The sequence below is a fragment of the Ammospiza caudacuta genome, chromosome 4, assembly GCF_027887145.1.
Source record: "Ammospiza caudacuta isolate bAmmCau1 chromosome 4, bAmmCau1.pri, whole genome shotgun sequence".
Lineage (NCBI taxonomy): Eukaryota > Metazoa > Chordata > Aves > Passeriformes > Passerellidae > Ammospiza > Ammospiza caudacuta.
This window is the reverse complement of record NC_080596.1, coordinates 50,579,019-50,602,859: the sequence shown is the minus strand read 5'-3', so window position 1 is coordinate 50,602,859 and position 23,841 is coordinate 50,579,019. Positions and strand designations below refer to the sequence as shown.

General features: G+C 41.8%; 1 protein-coding gene across 1 annotated transcript in view; it reads right to left on the bottom strand.

Annotated features, from left to right (window-relative positions):
* Positions 1-3,567: 3,567 nt before the first annotated feature.
* Positions 3,568-23,841, bottom strand: part of KDR (kinase insert domain receptor) — a 30,538-nt gene continuing 10,264 nt past the window's right edge. The window contains exons 13-30 of the mRNA XM_058804364.1: positions 22,775-23,119; positions 21,728-21,874; positions 21,451-21,582; positions 19,636-19,742; positions 19,073-19,208; positions 18,705-18,809; positions 17,970-18,083; positions 16,623-16,711; positions 14,757-14,913; positions 13,177-13,277; positions 11,698-11,820; positions 11,446-11,557; positions 10,954-11,053; positions 10,733-10,838; positions 9,535-9,686; positions 6,303-6,399; positions 6,117-6,205; positions 3,568-5,266 (exon numbers count right to left, since the gene is read on the bottom strand). Of these exons, the coding sequence (XP_058660347.1) occupies positions 5,062-5,266; positions 6,117-6,205; positions 6,303-6,399; positions 9,535-9,686; positions 10,733-10,838; positions 10,954-11,053; positions 11,446-11,557; positions 11,698-11,820; positions 13,177-13,277; positions 14,757-14,913; positions 16,623-16,711; positions 17,970-18,083; positions 18,705-18,809; positions 19,073-19,208; positions 19,636-19,742; positions 21,451-21,582; positions 21,728-21,874; positions 22,775-23,119 (2,417 nt within the window). The 3' untranslated portion in view covers positions 3,568-5,061. The remainder of the gene's footprint in view (positions 5,267-6,116; positions 6,206-6,302; positions 6,400-9,534; positions 9,687-10,732; positions 10,839-10,953; positions 11,054-11,445; positions 11,558-11,697; positions 11,821-13,176; positions 13,278-14,756; positions 14,914-16,622; positions 16,712-17,969; positions 18,084-18,704; positions 18,810-19,072; positions 19,209-19,635; positions 19,743-21,450; positions 21,583-21,727; positions 21,875-22,774; positions 23,120-23,841) is intronic.

Sequence of the window (23,841 nt, the reverse complement as noted above, 5' to 3'; positions counted from 1 at the left end):
ATCCTGCTAGTGACCTTGGTGCCAGCAGCACAGACTTTGCTGTGCCCCACTGTCATGGCACCATCACAATAATTCTGGACCAAGCAGAGGTCCAGGCTGCCAAACCCTCACTGCTGCTTAGCTGGGCAGGACGAAAACTACCTTACATTTTTCTACAATGAGTGGCAATCATGCTTCTTACTGTAGTGTGAAAACAGAGCAAGAGAAATAAAAATAAACTCTCTTTGTGAAACCATTGCTAACCACACCATTTAGCATGACTATACTGAAAGAGAGAGCAGCATGGAGCCCAGAGAAACAGTTTTGCAGGATGGTGAACAAATTCAGCTTTCCTTGAAAAAGATAACTGAACTTCATTTCATATGTTCCACCCTTTGAGAAAGTCTTTTTTTTTTTTTGACCAGGACTTAGGAAACCACATGGCACTGCCATTTAATGTGGCACCAGCGGCTGTGTCTGACATTAAAGTTGGGTCTGGAAATTGAATTAATTTCCCCCCCACTCCTCCCCAAAACTTACAGAGCAGTCATCATTCACCATAACATGTCATCCCAACAAGCTGCAGGGCAGAGATACCTCACATTTGAGCCAACTGGTGGCAGCCAGTGAACAATGTCTAGGTAACCAGAACACCCTTCATCATGGATCTGATAGGTTTAACAGCTAATTAAACCTGTGTAGGGATTAGGCTTTACATTGTACAGTTTTATGGCAACAAAACCTGAGCTTCCTAAGATTACACTGAGCAGCTCCTTATCTCTGATGCAGAGATGTTTATCAGCACCATATGTTACAAGCCCCTGCTATGTTTCCCAATGACCTTCTGGGACTTAATCAGCCTGAATGTCAGGGGTTGAGGAGCTGAGGACATATATTACAACACAGAATGCAGCACTCAGCCAGGCAGAATAAAAATACAGGGCAGAAGTCCAAAGAAAAGGTCTTTGTTGGTTAACTTCTGTCCCTAATAAATTTGTCAATTAGAAAGAACAAACGTTAACTTTGTTTTCCTTGCCCTTGCTGTTGCTCTGTGAGGTCCCACACTGCGAGGTAACATAGGGTGTGTACTCAAGTACCAGTGATGAGGGGAAACCTCAGATGATTCATGGTTTGGGAATGTTTTGCATAAAAATAGCAAATTCCAGCTTTATATCTGGAGGCTATCCACGCTACCCAGTTATGTTTTCCAGTCTTGGAACTATAAAAAGAGATGCCATGGAGAGGAAATTTTTGTCCCCAGTGTCTGCAGCTCTGATTGTAGTGATTTTAGTCACATGCTGCTTTTAATAAGCACTCTGAATTAATAAGCACTTAAGAATTAATAAGCATTCTGTCCCAAAAGTATCCAGGCATGGTCTTTTGGGATGACCACATCAGAAGACATGGAGTATCATCCTAACACTTTTATTCTCATGTGAAATGCACTTGTTTGCAATTGGAGACGCATTAATAAGAAAAGCTTAGGCAAGGACTGGATTTGCCAGGACATTTCCATGCAAATGATGAGATACATGTTACAGTATCTCCTGCAGGGAGAAGGACCCACCTACTATTCCTGAACACCCCTGCATTCTTCAGGTGGGCTGTGTTTACATTGATAAGGCTGACATGAGCCATCTCCAAGGCATGACACTGCCTATTTCTGGCATGGCTGTGCTTGATTGCCCAATCCTAACCCACCAGCAATTACTGCTCACTCTGGCAGCTCCTCTGAACAAGACAAGTCAATCCCATCACTGCTTCTCCTCACTCCAGCCCAGCTGCTCACAGTGATATGTTTGGATACATAATTTCCTAAGTGTCCCTTCTATTTATTCTAGCTCACTGGGCTCAGATCCAGGCTGAATTTCATGGATAAGGATGCTGATCCAAATGTTGACACTTTGCTGCATGGCTGCAGGATAGAGATAAAGCTGGGACTGGTTTGCAAGGCATTTGCAAATCTGTGCATTATATGTCTGTTGTTTAATTGAAAATATCCCGTTTGGAATTCAAAGCATCTCAAAGACAGATGTGGCATGACTAGGGTTTAGCTGAATGTGCTGTATTCAGAATACAACAAAAAGTCCAGGTGTTTTAAAGGATGTAATGGCCATGGTTCAAGAAAAGAATTGTGTTACTGGATGCCAAAGATATGAACACATTTATAGAACCTTTGCTTGCTTCTGACAGCAATTATATGGTGTGGGTTGATTTTTTTTTGTTTTTAGAAACTAATTTCCTTTACAAAAGCAGATGTGTGCTAGTTGCCACATTTTGCAGGCATATTTAAAACTATTTGGACCCAGCAGAGAGTTTAATTGGCTGACAAGGATTGTAAGTGTGAACTTAGTAACTGATATGGCTATGTCTTGAAACTTCATTAGTCTGCATTGTGGTGGGAGGCTCTTCCAAAGGTACTGTGAGCACACAGATATCTGACTGTGTGTATGTGGCACATATCGTGTGTTACACCAAGCTGGAGAAGGAAAAAACTACAAAATGAGACGTCTAAATGGAACATCCCAAACCTTGAGGAATGCAGGTCTGGGGCAGATGGATATCAATGACGCATCTTCCTCTCCTCCTCAGTGTCAGGACTCTCTAATATATGGCTCATCGAGGTCCTGCCAGCGTCAGTATTTCATGTCCATTGTGTAATAATACATAGAAGAGCACTTTCATTAAAAACATTGAAAAATATTACAGAGGGGGGATGTTAAAGGATGTAGCATCGTCTGTTGAGCATACTCTGCTGGCTAGACTCTTGCCTGGGAAGCAAGGCAAATGCCAAATATATATGTGAAATCCTTCCTAGGAGCCCTTACGAATGATCTAGGAAGCCTCTTCCTTTTTTTCTGTCTGACCTCCCTGCTCCTGATTTCCTGGCTATAAAATGCTTTACATTTAGGGGGAGGAATGGAGAAACATTTACAGTTTAACATCTCATAACCTTGTATTTGGGTAATGCACATATGTAGAGAGCATTAGTCCCATGTTCAGCCTGAGAAGAATTAAGCAGCAAGATCTCTCACTTCCTAGACAAATGTTCTCCCTATGCAGTAGCCTGTCTCATTTCAAACTACAATAAAGAGAAGCTGAATTAAAGTCTGCAATGTGTGGCTTAACTTCCCTTGCACTGTTTTGTAGCATAAGCTGTTAAGTCCCTAGCAGTGGACAGCCTTGCCCTCAGAACAAAGACCTACACAACGCAGAAGAGAAAGTCAAAAATTGGACAACAGAGTGAAAAGGTAGGAGATTTAAGTACAGGTTTAAAATAAAGGAAGACTTCACTGCACAAGAGCAGGGACAACATTTAGTCTGTGAGAAGTGAGCTAGGAGAAACAAAAGTGGGAAAAGATGAATAAGGCTTTAAGGGAAAATGCCACTCCCCAGGCAAAAGCCACAATACAATTAGATCAACCATCCCCAAAGGAACATAATAAACTTTCTCAAGGGAAGATTCAGCTCATACAAGCAGTCTCTTCCTCTGACCATTTCTCTAAAGGTATTTATTGCCAACTGCTAAAAATCACTGAAGTTCCTTTACTACATATACCTACTACATGTTTGTAGATTTGAAACAAGTAGTACTTTAGAATCTTCCCTGTCAACAGATATAACAAAAGAAAACAAACCTACTTGTAGCCCCCAGGTCTAAATTTCCAGTCCCTTTTAATAAAGCAAAAAGTTTTAGCTATTAAAAAAATTTGTGACCTTTTCAATGCTACAGAACACAGATACAAAATGTGAATAGTAAAATATCTGTTATATAATATATATTTATATTTTAATATATTACATTTATTTCTACATAAAGAGGCTATAAATACTGTATATGCCTTATATTCATGATTCCCAGCATTTGACATTATAGTAAGTACAAACAAAAAAATACTTATAAAAATACAAAAAGAACTCAGTAGAAATAGCTTTACATTTGAAAATCATGTAGTCCTCATTGTGTCTGTCAGTAGAGTTCTGGAACTACAAGAGCACAGGTAAGAAGTTGTCCAACAATTAGGCACAATTTCATCACTCGGAGAAGATCAGAGCTGCCACGAAACCAGTCACGGGTTCCCAAGGCTACATAAACTGAGATCTCTGCCACTGCAAACAGACTTTGAGTTTTCAAAGTGAAAAAGTCAGACCTAAATCTGAGGGAAGGGGAATGAGATGAGAAGGCAGGGTGCCCTCAGGATGCCCCACCAGAACCACAGTGCTTCCTGAGGTCCTGGAATAAATGACATTGCCTTTTCTACCTGTTGCTGAGGCTGCCCAAGTGGTGATCTGAGGGGAGGGGAGTACTTTCTGCAGCAGTTTTGGGCAGCTCAGAGGCAGGCAGGCATGAGTGAGGGTGCTGGGGATGAAAGGGGAGCAGAGCCATCCTCAGAGGTCAGGCACGGCCCTGCTATTTGAGTCCCATCCCTTGGCTCAGTGCTCTGTCTTCTCCCTACTAACAAACTTCACTGAGAAAATGCAACTCATGAGGACTTGTACAGCAGCCTTTTTCCTCTGCCAAGGACAGAGACCATCACCCACACCTATATTTAGCCCAGCCTATGTTTAGTCTCAGGCCGTCAGAGTGCCAGAGCCTTGAGCTGGAGGTTCCTTTTTTGTTTGTGAAGGTACAAGCAAGGAATAACTCTGAGAAACAAGAAGCCAGTGCCGTGCTGTTTCCTTCCTGGAGTCCAGCCACAAGGGGAAAACAAACAAAAAAAGCCCCACAAAAGCAGGGATGTGCCATTATTTCGTACAAGTAGGAACAGTTAAGTTGAATGCCGTGATGCCGCCCGCATCAGGCAGATGCTCCACATCACCAGGCTCAGCCTGTGCCATGGGGCTGGCGCAGCCCACACACCACGGCCAGGGCTCTGCTGGCACCCTCAGCCACCAGTGTCTCTTGAGGAAAGAGCCCCGGCCTGGCACGGCGCAGTTTTGCTGCCAGATGCTTCTGCATCATCTTCGGGGAAAATTAGTGTCTTTTCTTAGTCCCATGGATGCCATCTTTCAGTACATGAAACCCGGATAGCAGCAGCCCAGGCAGTGCAGGCACATCCCAGGGGAGCTGGGGCTGCCAGCCTAGAGCGGCGCGGGGCTCTCGTAGGGGAGCCCGTGGGCGCGGCAGAGCGGCGGCGACGCCTCGGGCGCGCACAGGAGCTCGGTCTCCTTGCTGGAGTACACGGGGGTGTCCATGTCATCCGAGTGGTAGCCCGACTGGTACCCGCTCGTCTGGTTGGAGGCCTCGGACATGACGGACTCGTTACTCTTGCTGGGCACCAGCGTGCTGCAAAAAACAACCAGAAACGGGGCTGAGAGAGCTGTGTCTTCTGCAGGGCAGGTGGGCGACTCTGGATGGCAGCTGCTTTCCATCACAGCAGCAACCAAAGCAAGAGGCTGTACTTAAACCTGGCTTCAAGCCTTTTTAAACATGCATTTGATTACAAGGAAAGACCTATTCATATGCCCTAACTTCACTAATGCATGAAAAAGATGTTTAATTTTATGATGATACAAGGAGTTGGATTGAGACCACAGATGAAATGGAGAGAAAGCTTGCAGAGGCTTTACATCAGCTGTGGTGCAATTGTAACTGCAGTATATCTTCATCTGCACTGAAGTTGTTCTGGAAAAAAATAATTCCTGGGAAGCTCTCAGAGAGCATATATGAGGTCTCAGCTTCATGAATGCCACTGTGCTTCCTGTGAACTGCACAACGAAACCCCTGTACTATGCTCTGAAAATACACCCAGGTACATCCTGAAAACTTGAGTCCCAGCTATTAGGGAAAAAAAAAAATAAAGCAAGCAAAAAACCAAGAGCTGTTCATCAGTTCAGACATGCTCAGCTGTGTGCACCAGCTCAGTGCCTTTGAGGGGTAATTGATGCTATTGCAGCTGATAAATACAAGTCCTTTCTGGGTGCTGACTGAGGCTTCCAAAAGCTGCATTACCTCCCCTCGCCTAACACCAAATGCAAGATGACCAGGTATATTAGGCACAATTTTGCTTTCTCTTTTTGAAAATACTTTAAGAAAAGTTTTTTTTCTTCTGGACAATTTTAGAAACCAATCATCAGTCTTCTGACATACTGCAGTAAAAGGTCATATTGAATTCTATGTGCAGCCCAAGCCTTACCTAAAGGGTATTTTCACTTGGTTTTCACTCTCTTCCAACGCCTTCAGCTCTTCAGATGCAAGAACCATCCCACTATCTGTCTGGTTTTCCTGCAAAGGTGTTGGAAATGCATTAAATGGAAAAATATTAAAGCCACAAAAAAAAAGCATTGACAGAAGGACAGTATGTACAAATAGACAAACTCACCTCCTGAACAACTTTTACAGTGGTTACCAATGGGACATCTTCAAATGTTTTCACGCTCGCAGGGCGGCTTTTTCTCTTGCTACCTTGTCGGTACTGACTGCAAAGAAAACAAAACAAAAAAATCTTGTGTCTATTCTCCACAACTTGGCTGCAAACCGCACAATGATATCAGAATCCTTTTATCTCTCTTCAGAGAAGTTAATCCTTTTGTCAAAACATGTTATGCAAACTTCAAAATATCTATTTATTGAAAGGGATGAACAGCCTAGAAAGTGGCATATTTCTGACCTTTTGCTCCTGACAATATTGATCTCTGAGCAAATTCTAAGAAATGGCTTTGAGAAAACAGCTTCTTTCCTCATTTACACTGGAGGGCTTAACTTCCTGCAAGCTTTGCTTAGAACTATAATAAACAGAGAAGCCTGGAGCACAGACGTGTGTCTCTCTCTTTGGACTGCACTTCTGAGACCCCTGGCTGGACCTAGGACAACAACAGCAGAGTCAGCACACTGCTGCCCTTAAGCCGTGGGGATCAGGACAGGGAGTGCTAAATCTCTCTTGAAGGCTCTTCTCCAAAAGAAGCCCTCTGGTTCAGGAAGACATCCATAAAAAATATTGGACAAAAAAATAAAATTGACTCTCATGGAGATACTAACACAGCAAACAAAACAGCACCCTCAGCTTTCTGCCTAAGTGAAAATGGAATCAAATGGATGGTGTCCCAGTTAAACGGGGCAAATTTATGTTCTTAACAGCTAATGAAGGAAAAGCCATGGAGTTAGTAGAGTAACCTGCATCCACTTGAAGTGCAAAACTGGAGACAATTAAAAGCATCATTCCCCCCTTTTCCCATTTTAGCTATGCTGAATCCTGCTTATCTCCAATAGACAATTATTCAAATTGGTGGGGATTTTACAAGTTCCTTGAGTAGCCTGCTCTGGTACTCAATCACAATTCAGAACATTTTTCAAACATTAAATATTATTATTTATTAAATTTAAAAATATTAAAAGTATTTGCTCAAATAAAATTTGTCCTAATGCTGGGGACACAGAACAATCATTAAACACCCTCTTTGGAGCAAATTTTCATATACTGAAAACAGTTACTATATTCCCTCTCCATTTTCTCTTCCTAAACTTAACAAAACCAGTTCTTTCAAGCTCTCTCCACTGGCCATGTGCTCTGCTCCTTTGCAGTGGTATCTAATATATTTCCCATCCAATACTTTCAGGACCAAACCATCCAATGGACAATCTAGTCCATGCACTCTCCTGGACACCCTAATCTTGTACAACTAGAAGTTCATTCCACAACTGCCTTCTGTGTTTGGAAGCTCCCTGTGTGCCTGCATTAAATGCACACATAGGCACAGAACTGCACAGCAGTTTTCCAGGGTGGTGAGGGCTGAGAAGCCCAGCCTTGATCTGAATGACCTCTCAAGTATGGGAGACCCACCTCTGCTCAGCCCAGACAAGATTACTGTAATTTTTTCTTGACAATTCCATGCTGGCCATTTGTAGTTAATTTGTTTTCCTGTAGGCATTTACCATTACTTATCTGAACATTTATTCCAGGATGGTTCCTAGAATTCAAATTAAACTGATTGCAGAATTACACTTTTTCTGTTCTTTCCAAGAGTAGGCATTATCTTTACACTTTATACTAACTCTTCTATACATCACCTGACTGTTTTTAATGACAATCTTTCAAGGTTCAGAAATCGCGTATCTCTTTCCTATCCCAAATAGGGCAGATGTTAGGAGGTCCTGCTGATTTTAATTTATATCAGCAATTTAAAGATTCTTTAATATTCTCCATGTTTTCCCTGTGCTTGCTATCCTCCTCTAGCTTTGGTTTAGAGATTATATTTTTTCATAGTTAGTACTTTTGTGAAGATTGAAAATGACATCTCTGAACAGATAAATCTTTTTCACTACCAGCATAGCAAGATCCATGCCTACAAAATCATTTTCAGCTACCAGAACATAAGAATAAAGCCCCTAAGCGTGACTTAACCTCCTCACTTTGCCTCTTCTAACATGCTTGCTTTCACAATCCTGTCACAATGTAAGATGAGAGAAAAGAGATTCAAAGTCTCCTTAAAATGTCAACAGAGTGCTTTTACTTCTGCTCATAACAGGAAATGGGGACAAGAAAAGCCTTATAGGAAGTATTAAAAGTGGAAAATAAGTGTGATCTTTTCAGTGCTAAATAATGCTTTTTTTTTTTTTCTTTTAAACATGTATATTTTGAATTGCCCCACTACTAAAACATGGGGTTGAGAGTTCAGCTGCAGGGCTGTAAGTTCACCCAAAGTGTGAAATGCATTGTGTAGTCATTTCTAGGATGACATAAAAATGTTATCCTGTTCTACCCAAGTCTGTGGTGGTTATGATACAAGCACTGAGGCAGAGGGCTCTGCTTCATGGAAACCCCATGAAACCTGTGAACAGAGTCTGTCCCCACCCTGGTGTTCACATTGCTCTTTGTACCCTCCTTCTTCTGAGGCTGCATTGAACAACCAGGGCTCCAGCATCTCAGTGGCTGCATTGGATGGGAAAATTCCTTTCTCTCTTACATCCCATGCCAGAAGTCCTCAAAGGGTCCAACATAAGCCCCTGAAGTGCATTAGTACAAACTCCTCACTGGAAGGTCACCTCTGCCATGATACCTAACAGCATCTACCATTGGGGATGCCCCATGAGCCCCCAGAAGGAAGCAGTGCACAAAAACAGTGACAACACTATTTATGTCACATTCTCCTTGGCCATCAATTCATGAGCTGTTTTCCAATGTTTCACTTTAGTAGGATAAATGCCAGAGACGTTATTAATGATAGCTCTATCATCATTTATGTTCTTGGCAGCTGCAACACAAGAACACTGTGACCACAACCAAACTGGACCAGTAAAACTTTCTATATGTTCTGGTTCTTAAAAAGCAAACAACACATATTTTCATGGGGTTTGCTTTTTTTGTTTGTTTGTTTTTGAATGAGAATACCAAGTCTTGAAAGGGTAGCAACAATAAAAATAAATAAGAAAATCACTAACTGGGAAGGTAAGAAACTAGCTTTTGCCTGCAAAAGCTTTACAAATTCCTTCTTATCCCTATGGAGAAGGTTAAATATGGACCAGGCAGCTGAAGTCTCTTCCTTTCATTTTCCCTTCCCCCAGCATGAACAAAACCTTCCCAGAGGCCCCAGTAGGATGTCCACCATATAAAATACCTAATTCCTGCTGTGTTGTCATAATGGAATTTAGGATCACAGACTTCCTCTTCCTCCCTACAGGAAGCAGGTGAAGTTGGGAGAGAGAGACCCGAATCCTCTTCCATATTCAATGACACTGACAAAGGAAGGACAACGTAGTCTTTACCATCCTGTAGAATGCAGTGAAAAAACACAAAAATTAAATAGGCTACAGAGACACACAGACATAAACAGATACGTGCACGTACATGGAGAATGCATCAGCCCAACAGGGTGGGTGTTTTATTAAATTGTGAACATTATACCACCTTTGCAGGAGCAGCTACATTAAAAGAAGGAGGTGGTTCTTATCAATCTTCCAAGTAGTTTTACTTTTTTTAAAATAGATTTTTATATTATATACTGTAACGTAATATATAAACTGGACTTTTTATTGATGTCTTTGAAAAAATAAAGGTAGATCTCATTAATGTTTGAATCCCAATGCCACAAAAAAAATTAACCTGACAGTTTAGAAGGGCAGCGTAATTCCCATTATCACAGAGGTTAAAAAGGGAGAGTCTGTCTAGTATGGAGCACACAGCCAAATCCATCCTCCTTCATTCAGTGGGCTCGCATTTATGGCCCTGGCCTTGTCCACTTCCATAGTAACTGAAGAGAAACCACAAGGAGAGCTTGGGAGGGAGGCCCATGTCCCCACCTGGTTGCAGTGGTCTCTCTTACTGCAATGCCTGCACACAGGTCATGCCTTACCACATTAATTTGCACAGAGCAATGAAGTTCTTGTGTCCTTGTTTTCCAGGATAGCCATTTAAAGCATTGCAGCCCACACCCACCCCCACATACACAAAGATAACCATCTTTGGCACAGTAAGATCAACAGGAGCTACCTGCTGGAATGTGTCTGCAGCCTGCAGAGAAATCAGCAGCAGAGCAGGGAACTGAGCCTGTGCCACCAGTAGTGTCAGGGGAAGCTTTGCTGGCAGGGCAGAGTGGCTTTTGGTTACCACAACACAACCTCTGGGATCTCTACACCACAAGTCACTCTCTGCTGGTCAGAGACCCAGCTGCTGGTCAGCAATGGGGGCAGCAGAGGAAGCCCAGGCTCCCTGACAGCTCCATCAGACAGTACCCAGCTGTGGAATGCTGTGATGGCTGGCAGGACAGGACAGGTTCAGCCAGTGGTTTTAGCCACCAGAGAATACGGGTCACACACCTGACGGACATTGGCTTGCAGTAAATTCCCCAGGTGCTCCACCAGCTCTGAAAAAGTTGGTCTCTGCTTAGGATCTCCATGCCAGCAGTCCAACATTGTTTGGTACCTGGAATGACAAAACCAATTAAAATACCAGTGTGAAGAAAACAGCACCCATTTTTGCTCCTGCACCTGCTAGTAGTGTGGGGTAAATGTGGGCAGATGGAAGAAGAGTTCCTCACATTTCTGGTGTTGTATAGTCTGGTGCTCTCATTCTCGTTCCTTCTTTCAGTCTTCTGCAAAATTCCTCATCAATTTTCACTCCAGGGTACGGTGATGCGCCTAAAATGAAAACAACAGTAATTTTAATGCATTAGACTCTTAAATTCTGGGATTCATTTTCAAGCAAATAACTTGCTACGGTTTGTGTTAATAAGACAATTTGGTGTATTTGGATGTGTAAACAATTTATATTTATGATGGAAACAGCAACTGACTGAGTAAATGAGGCACATCATCACATACTGAAATTGCATGAAGAAGCATTTCAAGCCCATGTTCCTACATTTGCATTTTAAAGAAAATTTGAGTATTTTATTTTGATGGAGAAAATATACAGGAATTTTTTTTTCAAGAAGTAAAAAGAAAATGCTACAGAGGTTCCAAGAACACTTTGAGTGCTTTCTTCGGACTCTTTTGTTTAGAGATGGCTCAGTAAAATTAAAGTGACTCACCTAATGAAAATATTTCCCACAGCAGAACTCCAAAGGACCATACATCACTCTGAATGGTATATACTCTATCAAAAATGGTTTCCGGTGCCATCCATTTTAGGGGTAGTCTAGCCTAAAAGTATTTCCATAAACAAAATGGTATCAAAGTTTAGCAAAACACCAAGTTTCCAAAAATCTCTTTAAGGGAAAAAAAGAAAAAAGAAGTTCTGATTTCATATTGATTCTCTATCAAACAGATAATCTGAAACTTACATCTCCTTTCCTGACGTAATCCGGGTCTTTGTAGATGTCTCGAGCCAAGCCAAAATCACAGATTTTGACCACGTTATTGTCTGACAAGAGGATATTACGAGCAGCCAGGTCCCTGTGGATGCACTGCAAAAAGAAGTAAACAACTTCATGTGCTGCCTGTCGTCACAGCTCTGTCCACAGGGCTGATTTCTTTCACATATGTGCTCTCCTACCCTCAAAGGCCAGATAATTCTTAAAACCTTTTAAGAAAAAGAAACCTCAGCATCAACAGTTGCTGATTTTAAGTGCTTTTTTGATGGTCACAACTGATTTGGCTCAGGGAGACTTGTGTTCCCAAGTCCAAACATACGTCTGTTTATCCACTGTGCAGAGAGGGCCTTTGAAGTTAGCTAATTAATTATCCTAAGAAGCTAACACAAAACAGGTTCAGATCTGATTACCTTTAGATTTACTTAGGTTCACTCAAATCTGTGTACTCCACTATTTCTCTGAAAAACACCACACTAAAATGCTGACTTGATTCCAACACAAACTAATCTTTACTACAAAGAAAGAAGTCCACATCTCTACCTATGCAGAACAGCAGCTTAGTTAACAACCCAAACAATTCAAAACTCAAGCCTCAATAGCCTGAAGTAAAAAAAAAAATAATCAGGCTCTGAAAGTGGCTTCAGATTTGCTTCTACTATGGATTGAAACTGCAGATTCTGGAAGCAGGTATTTTTACATTTGCACATCAATTGGGATTTATATGAGAGGCAGACAAAAGTATGTTTTTAGAAAAAGACTCTGAAGTCTGCTCTTGAAGACTGAGCCTGCATTCTAGAGCAGTGTTGTATCTCCTGCTTCTATTTTCTATTCCCATTTCTAAGTGGTTTTTGTTTCTATACAGCTGCAGGCAATTCCTCACTCTTGCTGGAATTGTCATCCTTTGAAACATGTACTCTACATATTTAGCCACAAATCACAGAAAAATACTTTTAGAAGGAGAAAATGCAGGTCAGGTGCTGTTGACTGCCAGGGTGTCCTTGGCAAGAGATTCTCCAAGGAGTCACCCATATAAGTTTCACAGCTGAGTATTGTCTCTCCTCACATTGCCCTTCCAATCCCAATGCACAAGGTACAACCAACCTCCTCAGAGCAAAATCCTTCACTCTTTTTTAGCTCCTCTTACCAGGGATTTGTCCCTAATTCCTTCAATTGTCCTTTTAAGTCAGTTCCCCTCCTCCAACTACTTAACCATTCCTCTATGAACTGGTGGCCCATAAACCTTGTACAGATCACTAACATTTGTGTCAATAAATGCATGGGCTGTTTCACTCTGTAGCATTAATGATTTGGGAATGTCTCAGAGCAAAAAGAAAATGTTGCGGCTGACTGCCAGTCCAAAGATGAACATGCTGTTTCCTTCTGTAGACCTACAGCTTACTTCCTGCAGTCAAATAAATAACATGTCACTCTTCCTGAGAAGTCCCTTACTTTGCGTGAGGCCAAGAACTCCATTCCTCTTGCCACCTGGAAGCTATAACAGATGAGGTCCTCCATGGTCAAAGGGTTCTTGCAAAGGTCTTCAGGACCAGCTGCAAAGAATCAGATGACAGTCAAACATGCCCTTTGTCACTGATTTCACCAATAACTGCTTGTTAGGTAAAAGTCCATCCGAACCTTATGCCACACTGGACTGGAAGAGCAAATCAAGCACTTTTTTTTTTAGCTATATAATTATCACTAGCAACCCATTTTACATCAAACTAGTCTTGTGCAAAATAAACTTCGAGACAACGGGTTATACCCTAGGTCTCCTTGTTTATGTCCAGAGGAAAGATTTGCAAAACAATCCCAAAAGAAAAACAACTGAAATTCAGCTCACAAATTCCTATGACAGTAAAGTTTTCTCTGGTTTCAGAAGATGAATTTAGAAACCAGGAGAGGGAGGCCCCACCTAGTCTTTATGAGAAAAGAATATGCCATAGGGAGAAGGACTTTGATTTGGCAAGAAGCCCTGCTAATTTAATGTAGAAGAACCCTAACCTCATCATCTGGTGACCTGGAGGAATAATGTACTCAAATATCCAAAGATAGCTAGGCATTTAGTTCCTGCTGAGATAAACAACTCTGAGACTTTGTTCAGCTTTTGATTTGAAGCAGACACCTACCAAGAACTACAACACTGGTGGCTAAAACCCTCACCATAAGGGCTCCTTCAGGTCTTCATACTTCTTGTAATGCTCCAGCTCAGAGGGTCGATGTTTACCCCAGGACATACTGGAAAGGGACCAAGATGGTGTGGAAATGCGTGAAGTGCATGCCTGACATTACCTATTAGATTGGATTGAAACTGCAAGATCATTCTCCCTGTTCACATAACTGATGTATTCTTGCACTAAATGATTTTTAGTAGCAGTAGAGGAACAGAAGTAGAGCTTTCCTCATAACTAGTCTGATCTCACCTCTCACCCCTAGGTGAAATTAGCAGCCTCTGAAATGGCAGCACTGAGCATTTCATGCTGCATCTGCCAAAGGAGAACATGGCAAATGCATCAGTGAAACCACTGCAGAGGATATGTACATCCTGGAGAGGCTTTGAATGAGTGGATAATTCAGGCTTCCTGTTCCTGACAGACCACCTGGGCAGAGGGAAGGCAAAGCAAGCTCTCTGCTAATAAGCAGTGAATCAATTAGCGTTTCACAGTATTTAACTTTTGGGTAGACATTATGGAAGTTCAGTAGGCATGCTGGTGCATCCCTCTCTGCACTGCCTTTGGAGTTTGTACTCTGCAACTTACCCTCAAAATATTGGGGTATTTAATAGACATTTCTCCAAAAACTTCACACTAAAAACAGACCCTTTTCCTACAGGACATTATCTGGGGTTGGGCTGAGGGGTTTGGGATGCTGATCTAGATAATCTAGTATAGATAATACTCAGGAACTTTGGACATCCAGAGAATATCCCACACACAGTTTTGAGGGAGCTTTGGAAATCACACAGTCCCCAGTGTCCCTCATCAGCCCCACCAATGGCACATGCTCCAGCACCAGAAGAAGATGTGTCCTACCATCCTCCTCTTCCACGTCACTCAGGGACCGCTCCTCCACAAAGCCGGAGCTTGCGGAGCTCTGGCTGCTCGTGATGCTGTCCAAGCGCTGCTTCAGGTCAGAAGAGACATCACCAATGTAGTTCTCCTTCCCCTGCCTAAATCTGGCACATTTGGTCTAGAAATATGAGAGGAGGGTGAGAAAAATCAGAAGCTGAAAGCATGCCAGAAGATTCTGCTGGAGAGGCAGTGATGCTCCCTATGGTCTGTGCCAAGGTCACTGGGGAAGGCAAGGAGAGCAACCAGTGAAGGCATCATCAGCTACCCTGCTCCAAGGCAGTTCTGGTTGGGGCGCCAGGCTGGTGCACTGATGGAACCAGCAAAACCCAACCCATGGCCATGCAGGTTCACCAGCTGGAGCACCCTCTGCCCCTCCACAGCACAATTTTCTCCTGCTTTCACAACCTCCCAGCCAAACCTCAGCAGCACCTCCACATGCAGGTGACTAAATGCTCACTGAGGAGCTGGTGTCCTCAGCCCCTGGTGCCCCTCGCTTGTGAAACACATGTGGATGGATGCTGCCAAACCCTCTGGTACACTTCAGCCTCTCTGTACTGCTATGGCTTTACCTCCTGCTGCTGCAAAGGGCCTTCTGCTAAACCTCTACCTTGGCCAAAACCCTAATAGCCATCAAAATCTGACTTATTGCCTTCTTTCCCTAAGCCACTGCATGCCTCTAGGGAGGACTCCAGCCCAACAGGTATCCTCCAAAACATTTCCATTTTCTCCTGCTTTGGTTTGGTGGTGTTTTCCCTGGCAGGGCTGTTTTTTAACACTGCCAAATCCCATTCCCACTGCTTGTGTAAGCAAGGGTCAGCACTCTCATCAAACCCTGCCTCTTACTTCAAGGCCTCTCAAGATACTTGTTTATCTTTTTACCTCACAAGAAGATGCAGCAAGTTGCCTTTGCCAATACAAAATAGTAAACAATGTCTCCAAGGATAAAGAAAACCCCCTGGAGAGCCAACAAGCAGCGGGAAGAAGCTCTGATCTAAACACAGCAGCTGCAGGAAGGCTCAAGCCTACCAACATGGCAGAGCACAGCCCAGGGGCCTCCCTCTTGGCTAGGGGTGGAAAAGGGTAGGTCCCCAGGGTGACCCTGAGTGCTGGGTGCACACAGCCAAGTTCTTCACACAGCAATCTGACTCTCAGACAGCATGGATCCTCCAGATGGATGCCCTCCATAAATAAGAGTTCTCTCAGAGGCGCCCAGAAACGAGTTTGAAAATGCCAGTCCCCATCTTCCTACTTCTTTCAAATCACGGTGCTGTAATGGGGCTCCCTTTTGCAAAGGACTCAGGGGTGAAAAGCTGAATGTAAACTCATGAGCTGCATCAATTATCCAAAACTATTAAGAGCAGAAGAAATGTGCAGTCTCGTTCAGCAATGAGCCAAGGGGACAGTAGAACAGATAATCATGTCACAGCAGATACCTATGGATATCTGAGGGATATATACACTAAGCAAGGAGTGCAGTTATTTAAGGTGGTCTGGAGCTTAACTAAGAAAGGAAAAAATTCAGGCTGATAATCAGAAAAAACTTCCTGAAAGATACAGCCAAGTGTAGAACAGTCTGCCAAAGGAAATAGTGGAAGCCCAGTTCCTTTGCACATTTTAAGCTAACAATAACAAAACAACTACATTGCAGGGGCCAGGGGAAAGACTAAATGGCCTCTGATGTCTTTGCCATCTCTCATTCCCATGGGAAGTGCTAAGACACTCAGTGTCCCCAAGGACTGCCGCTGCAGTCTGCACTAGAAAAAGAAACATTGTGTGTGGAAAAAAACCACCAAACCAAACATTTCACTGTCAACCTTGACTCCTCACCTTGTACGGGATAAATTCACTCCTCTTGCTCCGTAGGTAAGCGGACAGATTTCCAAACTTGCAGTATTCCACAATCACCATGAGTGGTCCTGTACAACGCATAAAGCAATTAACTAGACCATTTATATCCCACCTTATCTCAGAGCATAAATTCTGCCTAGAAATGCATACAGTTCAAAGAGCATTCCAATAGCCAAGGGTTCTTTAAAATATCAGTAATAAAAAAAAACCAATCTAATCAATGCATCAAAATTATTTATTTTTCTGCTGTTATCTGCACATAATTTTGAAAATTGTGGGCTTAATTTCATATGTCAAAAAGTATAGTGGTGTGCTTATATTTGAAGTGCCAATAACAGCCAAACTAATTAACATTGTAAGGAAGCAGCATAAATATTTGAAAGAGCTTCAGTGCAATTACCCTCTGCAATAGAATACACATGTGATTATCCCTGCATTTTTCTACAGGTGATTAAAGTACTAAACATTTAAAACTGGAAACTTGGTTTTAGACATAGATGCCTTAATGTACAATCTAAATATGGTATTTCATGTTCAAATTTATTGCATAAAGGCATTTGCTATGGTGATACATTTTCATCCTAGGTTCTACGTACTGGCCATCTCTATTTTATTATGGAATAAACAAGGAAATAAATATTTTTGGATTATGTTTCCTTCAACTACTGACTTCTGTCACGGAACTTTACAAATTAAATTTTCATCCCACAGTAAGCCAACAAGTCAGATTCCCTGAAAAATTATTACTAAGTTACTTTACATTGAATTTCTTCCAAATTAGTTTGTAGAGTTTGTAGTACTGGATTTGCTAAACAAAACATCTGTCTCTGATTATAAAGTGAAATAGATTCATCCACCCAGAGCTGGACTCCAAATTGCATTTTCCCCTCCTACACACACACACACACATGGGCACCAACAGCCCATCCAAAGACAGAGAGGGGAAGTCCCAATTTGCAGTCCCCTGTAGCTGGTGACAAGAGTAAGAGTAACTTGTTAAATCTGATATTAGACTTAGTTTGGAAGTCTGTTACACATGGGCTGCCCACCATAAACATGGATCTCAAGTACAGAAAAGCAAAGTGATAGAATAAGTAAGGGATGGAGATGCATGGCCCTTATTCCACCTTTATTCCACCTCTGGACCTGCTCTATCAGACTTTTGTATGTGTGTGTGTGTGTGTGTGGTGTGTGTGTATGTGTGGCATGTGTTAGAAAGAACTACTCTTTCCAGTCTTTAATTTTGAATTTCAATTGTCTGTGCAGCAGACATGGTAGAAATAGGGTTTTCATTAGCACCTTCTCACCCACTAAGAAGTCACTCACCTCCTGGCTTTGTGCAGGCTCCAAGTAAATTGACAACATTGAGATGATGGCCAATATGAATGAGTATCTTCAGCTCTGACATGAGTGCTCTGTGCTCACTGTGGGTTGCCCCTTCTGCAGAGGAAAAGCAACACAGGTCAGGAGCACCCCAGACAGAAAGGTTGTGCCCTCCTCCCCATTCTCTTCTGGTATTTAACCAGCCCATCAAGTGAGGAGCCTTGCTGGCTGGTAGGCTGTGTCAGCTATGCCAGTACAGCACGGGGTGGAATACAGCCCCCAGCTGCTGGCAGCCCCATTCTGCTGCTCTATTACGTCTTCTTTCAGAACAATGTGTCTGGGAACCACACATTTCATTTTTCATCTCATTTTGTGGCAAGTGTGAGGCAGTATAATATGATTTAAAGTGAGGAGAAAGCTATTCCAAACTACAACTCAGTTTGGAGCGTGCCTAAGCCATTGTCTTGAGACTTGCAGAAAGCTCCAACAAGGATGCATAAGGGACACATGCAAATTGATTGCAGGAGCAACTTTGCATTCTGAACTTCAGTAGAATTATAAAGCAGTGGCTAGGAAAGCACAGCTGCATTGCTTCAGTTATCAGTGAGGAAAAGGCATATACTTTTCCTGATAACAGCCATTAAGCTTAACTTTTACAACAATGGGTACAATGGTTAGAGTGTTGACAAATATCCCTATATTGTATATTCAAGTTGAAGTTCTAGTCATTATTTTTACCTTTAAGCATTTTCACTGCCACTGTTTTGCAGGTAGCAGTTTTGTCAATCCCAAATGCATCTGCTTCTATGACCTGGCCAAAAGCTCCACGTCCAAGAGGTTTACCTTGAAGTGAGAACACAAACATATCTGCTTGACACAGCAGGAAAAAGTTGTAGAATAAAAAAGCTACTCCAAAATGTGTTAATGAAGCAAAAATTAACAAGAGGACTTAAAATGTAGAGAGGATGCACCATATCCAATGGGAACACAGAGCCCACCCAGGGATCATGCAACAGAGCAGTCCTGTGGGGAGCCAGGACCCAAAACACCCCCCAGCACGGTGCTGGCTGCAGGATCACGAAATGGCTCATGCCATGAAAACTCACCTAGCTTGAGCCGGTCTCTGGGAAACTCCCACTTGCTGGCATCATATGGGAGCCGCTCACAGTGCTCGTCTATAGGGACTTCATCAGGATCCATGATGATTGACAAGTAGCCAGTCTTCATGTCCCCTCCATTGGCCTGGAAAATGATATTAGTTGCAGTTGCACAGTTTTTTGCTGGCAATGTGCAGGCAAAACGCCATTTTCTCACTTTAGGGTATTTCATTAGTTCCCAGAAATGCCAGGCTACCATTTCGCTACACCATGTCATCATGAGTGTCATCATTGTTAATTACTTGCACTTTTTTTTTCTGTCTCTCTCTTTTTCTTTTTCTTTTTTTAATAAACAGAACCAGATGAAACATTTTTCTCTTGCAAGGGCCTGTTCAATTAAAAACAAATTTCTGCGCCCCCGGTTCCAGGCAAGAATGTTATGGCATGGAGAGAAAAAATGTGTCTGTTGATTTAAGAACAATGGAAAGAAGCAACACAAAAGGCCTCAAGTCAGCTCTCATTTGTCATGCAAGACCAGTGCTGATAGGATGGTATGAGAATTTTTTCATTACCCGCTTAACGGTCCGGAGGATGATTACAAGAAGCAACCAGAAGAACATGGCAATCACTGCAGTGCCAACGAGGATAATGAGCTCCAGATTTGTTTTCTCTTCAGCGCCTGGGAAGAAATAAATGAATATTTGAGTGATAGTTGGAAGCATATTTGTTTTGTTCATTCATTAAAGTAAAGAATGGAGGTCCTTGTTCTGAAGGTTCATTTTAAAAGTGCAACATGGGGCAAGGAAACGAAAGCAAAACAAAACAAAAAGCTTGGGGGTTTATGTTGGAATATTACAGTTCCATGCTGTTTTACACACCATCACATTTCTCAGCATCAACTTTGCTCCAAAGACACTGTCTGGACCTTTGGCAAATATAAAAAGGTAAAATCCACATTTTGGAAAAAAATGTTTTTAGAATTAAAAAAATGTTTTTAGAAAACAATGGTTTTAGAATACCAAAAAGTATTCTTTTTATTACTCTTTCTTTAGAAACCAAAAAAAACACCCTCATCATATAGAAAATAAAGAGCTGCGAGAATGACCTAGAGAACAATCTCTCTTGTCTCTTGACATCATTCAGCTGGGGCATGAAAAATGTGGTTCTACAAGAACACACGATAATAAGGTCTTATTTACAATGTTCCTTTTCCCATAAAATAGTGGCCAGCAGATACCATTTGAACACCTTTTAGTGCACTGACACAGGTCTCCTCTTCAGCCCCTCTTTGCCACATCATGCTCCTGTATTTCATCTCTTGCACCACTGAGATTTTCCTACACTCCATTGCACGACCCCCATGAGCAGCACTATAAATTTTTTGGAGTTAAACAGTATGTCCTACACAAATTTCAAACTTCTACAGATGTGCCCCAGCAATATTTACCACATCAGCTGAAATCTACATCGACATCATCTGCAGATAATTTCCACCCCATTAAAACATTTTGCCCAACATCTAAATATCCTAAAGGGACCTCTAAGAACAACATGATATTGCTTTAATTAACTTAATGGTATGGATCAACCACCCTGACTTTTAAAGACAGAGGCGTACAAATGGCTCAGTGACTGAAGTATGCAAATGTACTAATGAATGAAAGGATGAACTAATATCAAGAGCAAGGAGCTTTTAGTTTGAGGCTTCTTGTTGCAACTCTGAGTGGAAAGTCCATCATGGAAAGTCCATCAGCTATCCACACTGCAGACTAACTTCTTGCTACCATTTATTGTTTGTCATTGCAACTTGTATTTTGGTGTGCCACAATAGGACTAGAACAAGTGAGAGATGGGTCTCACAAATTATGCTTTCAGATGGACCAAGGCTGGAGTCCCTAAAATCACTACCTGTTTCACTAAAATGAGACAGCAATCACAACAGACTGCAAAAAGTCTTCACTATGTTTTCCTCAGATCCTGTGAAAGTAATTACATAATTTCAAAAGGTACAACATACTATGCTAAAAAACATGGTATGTCAATTATGTTACCTAGACAACAGAGATGCCCCAGGATAGCTGCATGTTTACTTGGCTCTGTTTTATGGGTTGCACTTAATATAGATTGGCAGAGTTTTCACTGCAACCACAAGTAAGATAGATTCAGTTTTTGTTGAAAAGCCCTAAGCAGCATGGTGGAGAAAAAAGCATCAACCTCAACAGCTATGATAGCACCCAGTTTCAGCTTGATAGGAATGGTCAGCACTTTTCACAAATTTCATATTTTTTCAGTATGTTTTCAGATCTCCCATCAGGATAGCCTGTAGATTTTTACTTCTAGTTATTCTAAAGATTTTGTGCACAATCTGGAAAGAAGCTAACACCAACCTTCCACTGAAAAATAAGCCACAGCTTTGCTGCATCCGAGGACATTGCAGGCAAGGCAGGTGTACAGCCCTCCATCTTCTTTCCTCACTCTGCGGATGGTTAGTGTTTTGTTTCCATCTTTCAAAACAATACCTGGGAAAAAAAAATTATTCTTAGTTTTGCTATTTTTATGCCACTTTTGTTAGGAATTCAAAACAAAACTTTTCATGGTGAAAATCAGCAGTCAGTCCCACAAAAGAAAGCCTTTTGATGATAATAGCAAATGAGCAATCCTCACCTGAATCTTCCACAAGTGTCTCGTTATTTTTAAACCACATGATGCTTGGAGGAGGAATGCCATTCACTGCACATGACACTTCTATTGTTTCACCAACATTTGTTGTTTGATTTTCCAGATTTCCAACAAGTGTGGGTGCCATGGGCTCTGTTGGTTTGAAAATTCAGTAAAATTACTGTTTATTAAGAAAAAGATCCATTTTTTTCAGTAGTAGCAGTTCATGTCCCAATACCAAAGACTCAAATCCTTTGATTAGACCAAGAGCCACAGTGTTCATGTTAAGATCATAGTTTAACTTCCACATGACATGAAAAAAATTATAATAGCCAAGAAAATTTCAACAGTATTGATATAACCTGCTTTAGCTGAATTAATTTTTAACTGCTCAGGCTGCTGAGGGAAGAGGGAGTAGTTGAGAAATTGCTTCCCTTGCATTTCTGTGTCCAGAGTCCTTATGAGAGGTTTGACACTCCTGGTCCATTAAATGTCCATTCAGGACAGATCATGAACATGCATAAGTATTTCCCTGAATCTGCCTAATCAACCTAGATGTCTAGGTCCCAAAGCAAGGTAATCACTATTTGTGTGGAAAGCTGACTGATTATCAGCTTGCATTGCTGTTGCCTGAACACCAGTATCCCTCATGGCAGTTTTTAATTACAGGCACTACTGCAACCTCAAGAGCCACTCACACAAAGAAATGGCATTAATGCTAGGAGTACACACATGAATACAGCTACAGAGAAAAATGTGTTCTGAAAAGTGGAGAAGTTACTGAGCTAAACACATTACTTCAGCAGAAACCAAACACATCTCCTTGCACAGTACAGTGGCTCAGTCAGTGTTTCCTCACTGGTATTAATGAAACAGTGCCTGCTGCCTGGACAAACCCCAGAAGAATGTGTTACAACAACTGTAAATCTATTTAACAAACTGAGTACACCATTAATCAAACACATCCAAAGCCTGAACATACCAAAAACTGCCACTACTGCAATTGTTTTCATACAGAACCACTCATTTTGCTTCAGAGTTAGAGATCTGTACCTTGAACAGTGAGGTGCTTCACCAGGCAGTGCTGTGTTTTAGCCTTCTTGTCCTGAGCAATGCAAACATAGTCCCCTGCATCTTGGAGGGAGATGTTGCGAAGGATGAGCTCTAAGGTGACGTTTTCACCATTGGTACTTGAGACTGTCTCATTCAGCTTCTGGAGAGCATTGAGGTTCTTGCAAACAGGCATGGGCAGCCCTCCGAAGGGAGTCTGCGAAACGTGAGCGCTCAGCTTGTACCATGACAGCTTCTCAAAGGTGAACTTGTCTGCTGTGCATTGCAGGGACATGTTATCCTTCTCTGTCAGCTGATTCTGAGGCTGGACATTAATTTCAAGACCCCCTGAAAGTTAAAAAAGTAAAATAAATTCCTATTTGATTGTGCATTTTGTGGCTAACATTAACTTGAGAAAGTAATTTTGAAAATACAGATTAAATTATCTATCTGGTTGAAAATAAGGAAAAGAAACACTGAAACAGATCAATCAAATCAATCAGTCAGTGAACTAGGAGTACAATCTTATTTAAGTGACACATTTCAAATGGATCAAATGAAGGATTCAGTCACTCTTCTTGTAGAAACTTACAGCAACCTAAGATGATTTTCAGCAATATCTTATCGGTCATTTTTAGATTTGGATTAAAACAAAATTTTGGCACATGAATATGGGGACTGATTGTTGAGGAGACAGAAGGTCTTTGTCACTGGTTTGGAAAATTTTAGCCTTAGCTCTTACAGCAAATCTTTATTCATTTTGTGGCACTACCATAATTTCTCCATTGCTCTTTTAAGTAACTACTAAAGCTCAACAGCAGTCACTCTTGGGACAACATCTTGCATCACTTTCAGCAGCCTGCCACTCCACTGATGCTGGTAGAACTAATCACCTGACTGAAAATAGTGGCAACTGTAAAGGCTGCCTAAAGAAAGCCATAAGTAAACCTAAAATCTGAAAGAATGAAAGGATTTAATAAAGGTCAGGAATCAGGTAACATCACTGAAGTGCCTTTCATCAGCAAACAGACAAAATAACATTAATTTAACGTGGCTGTCCTTGGCAGGGG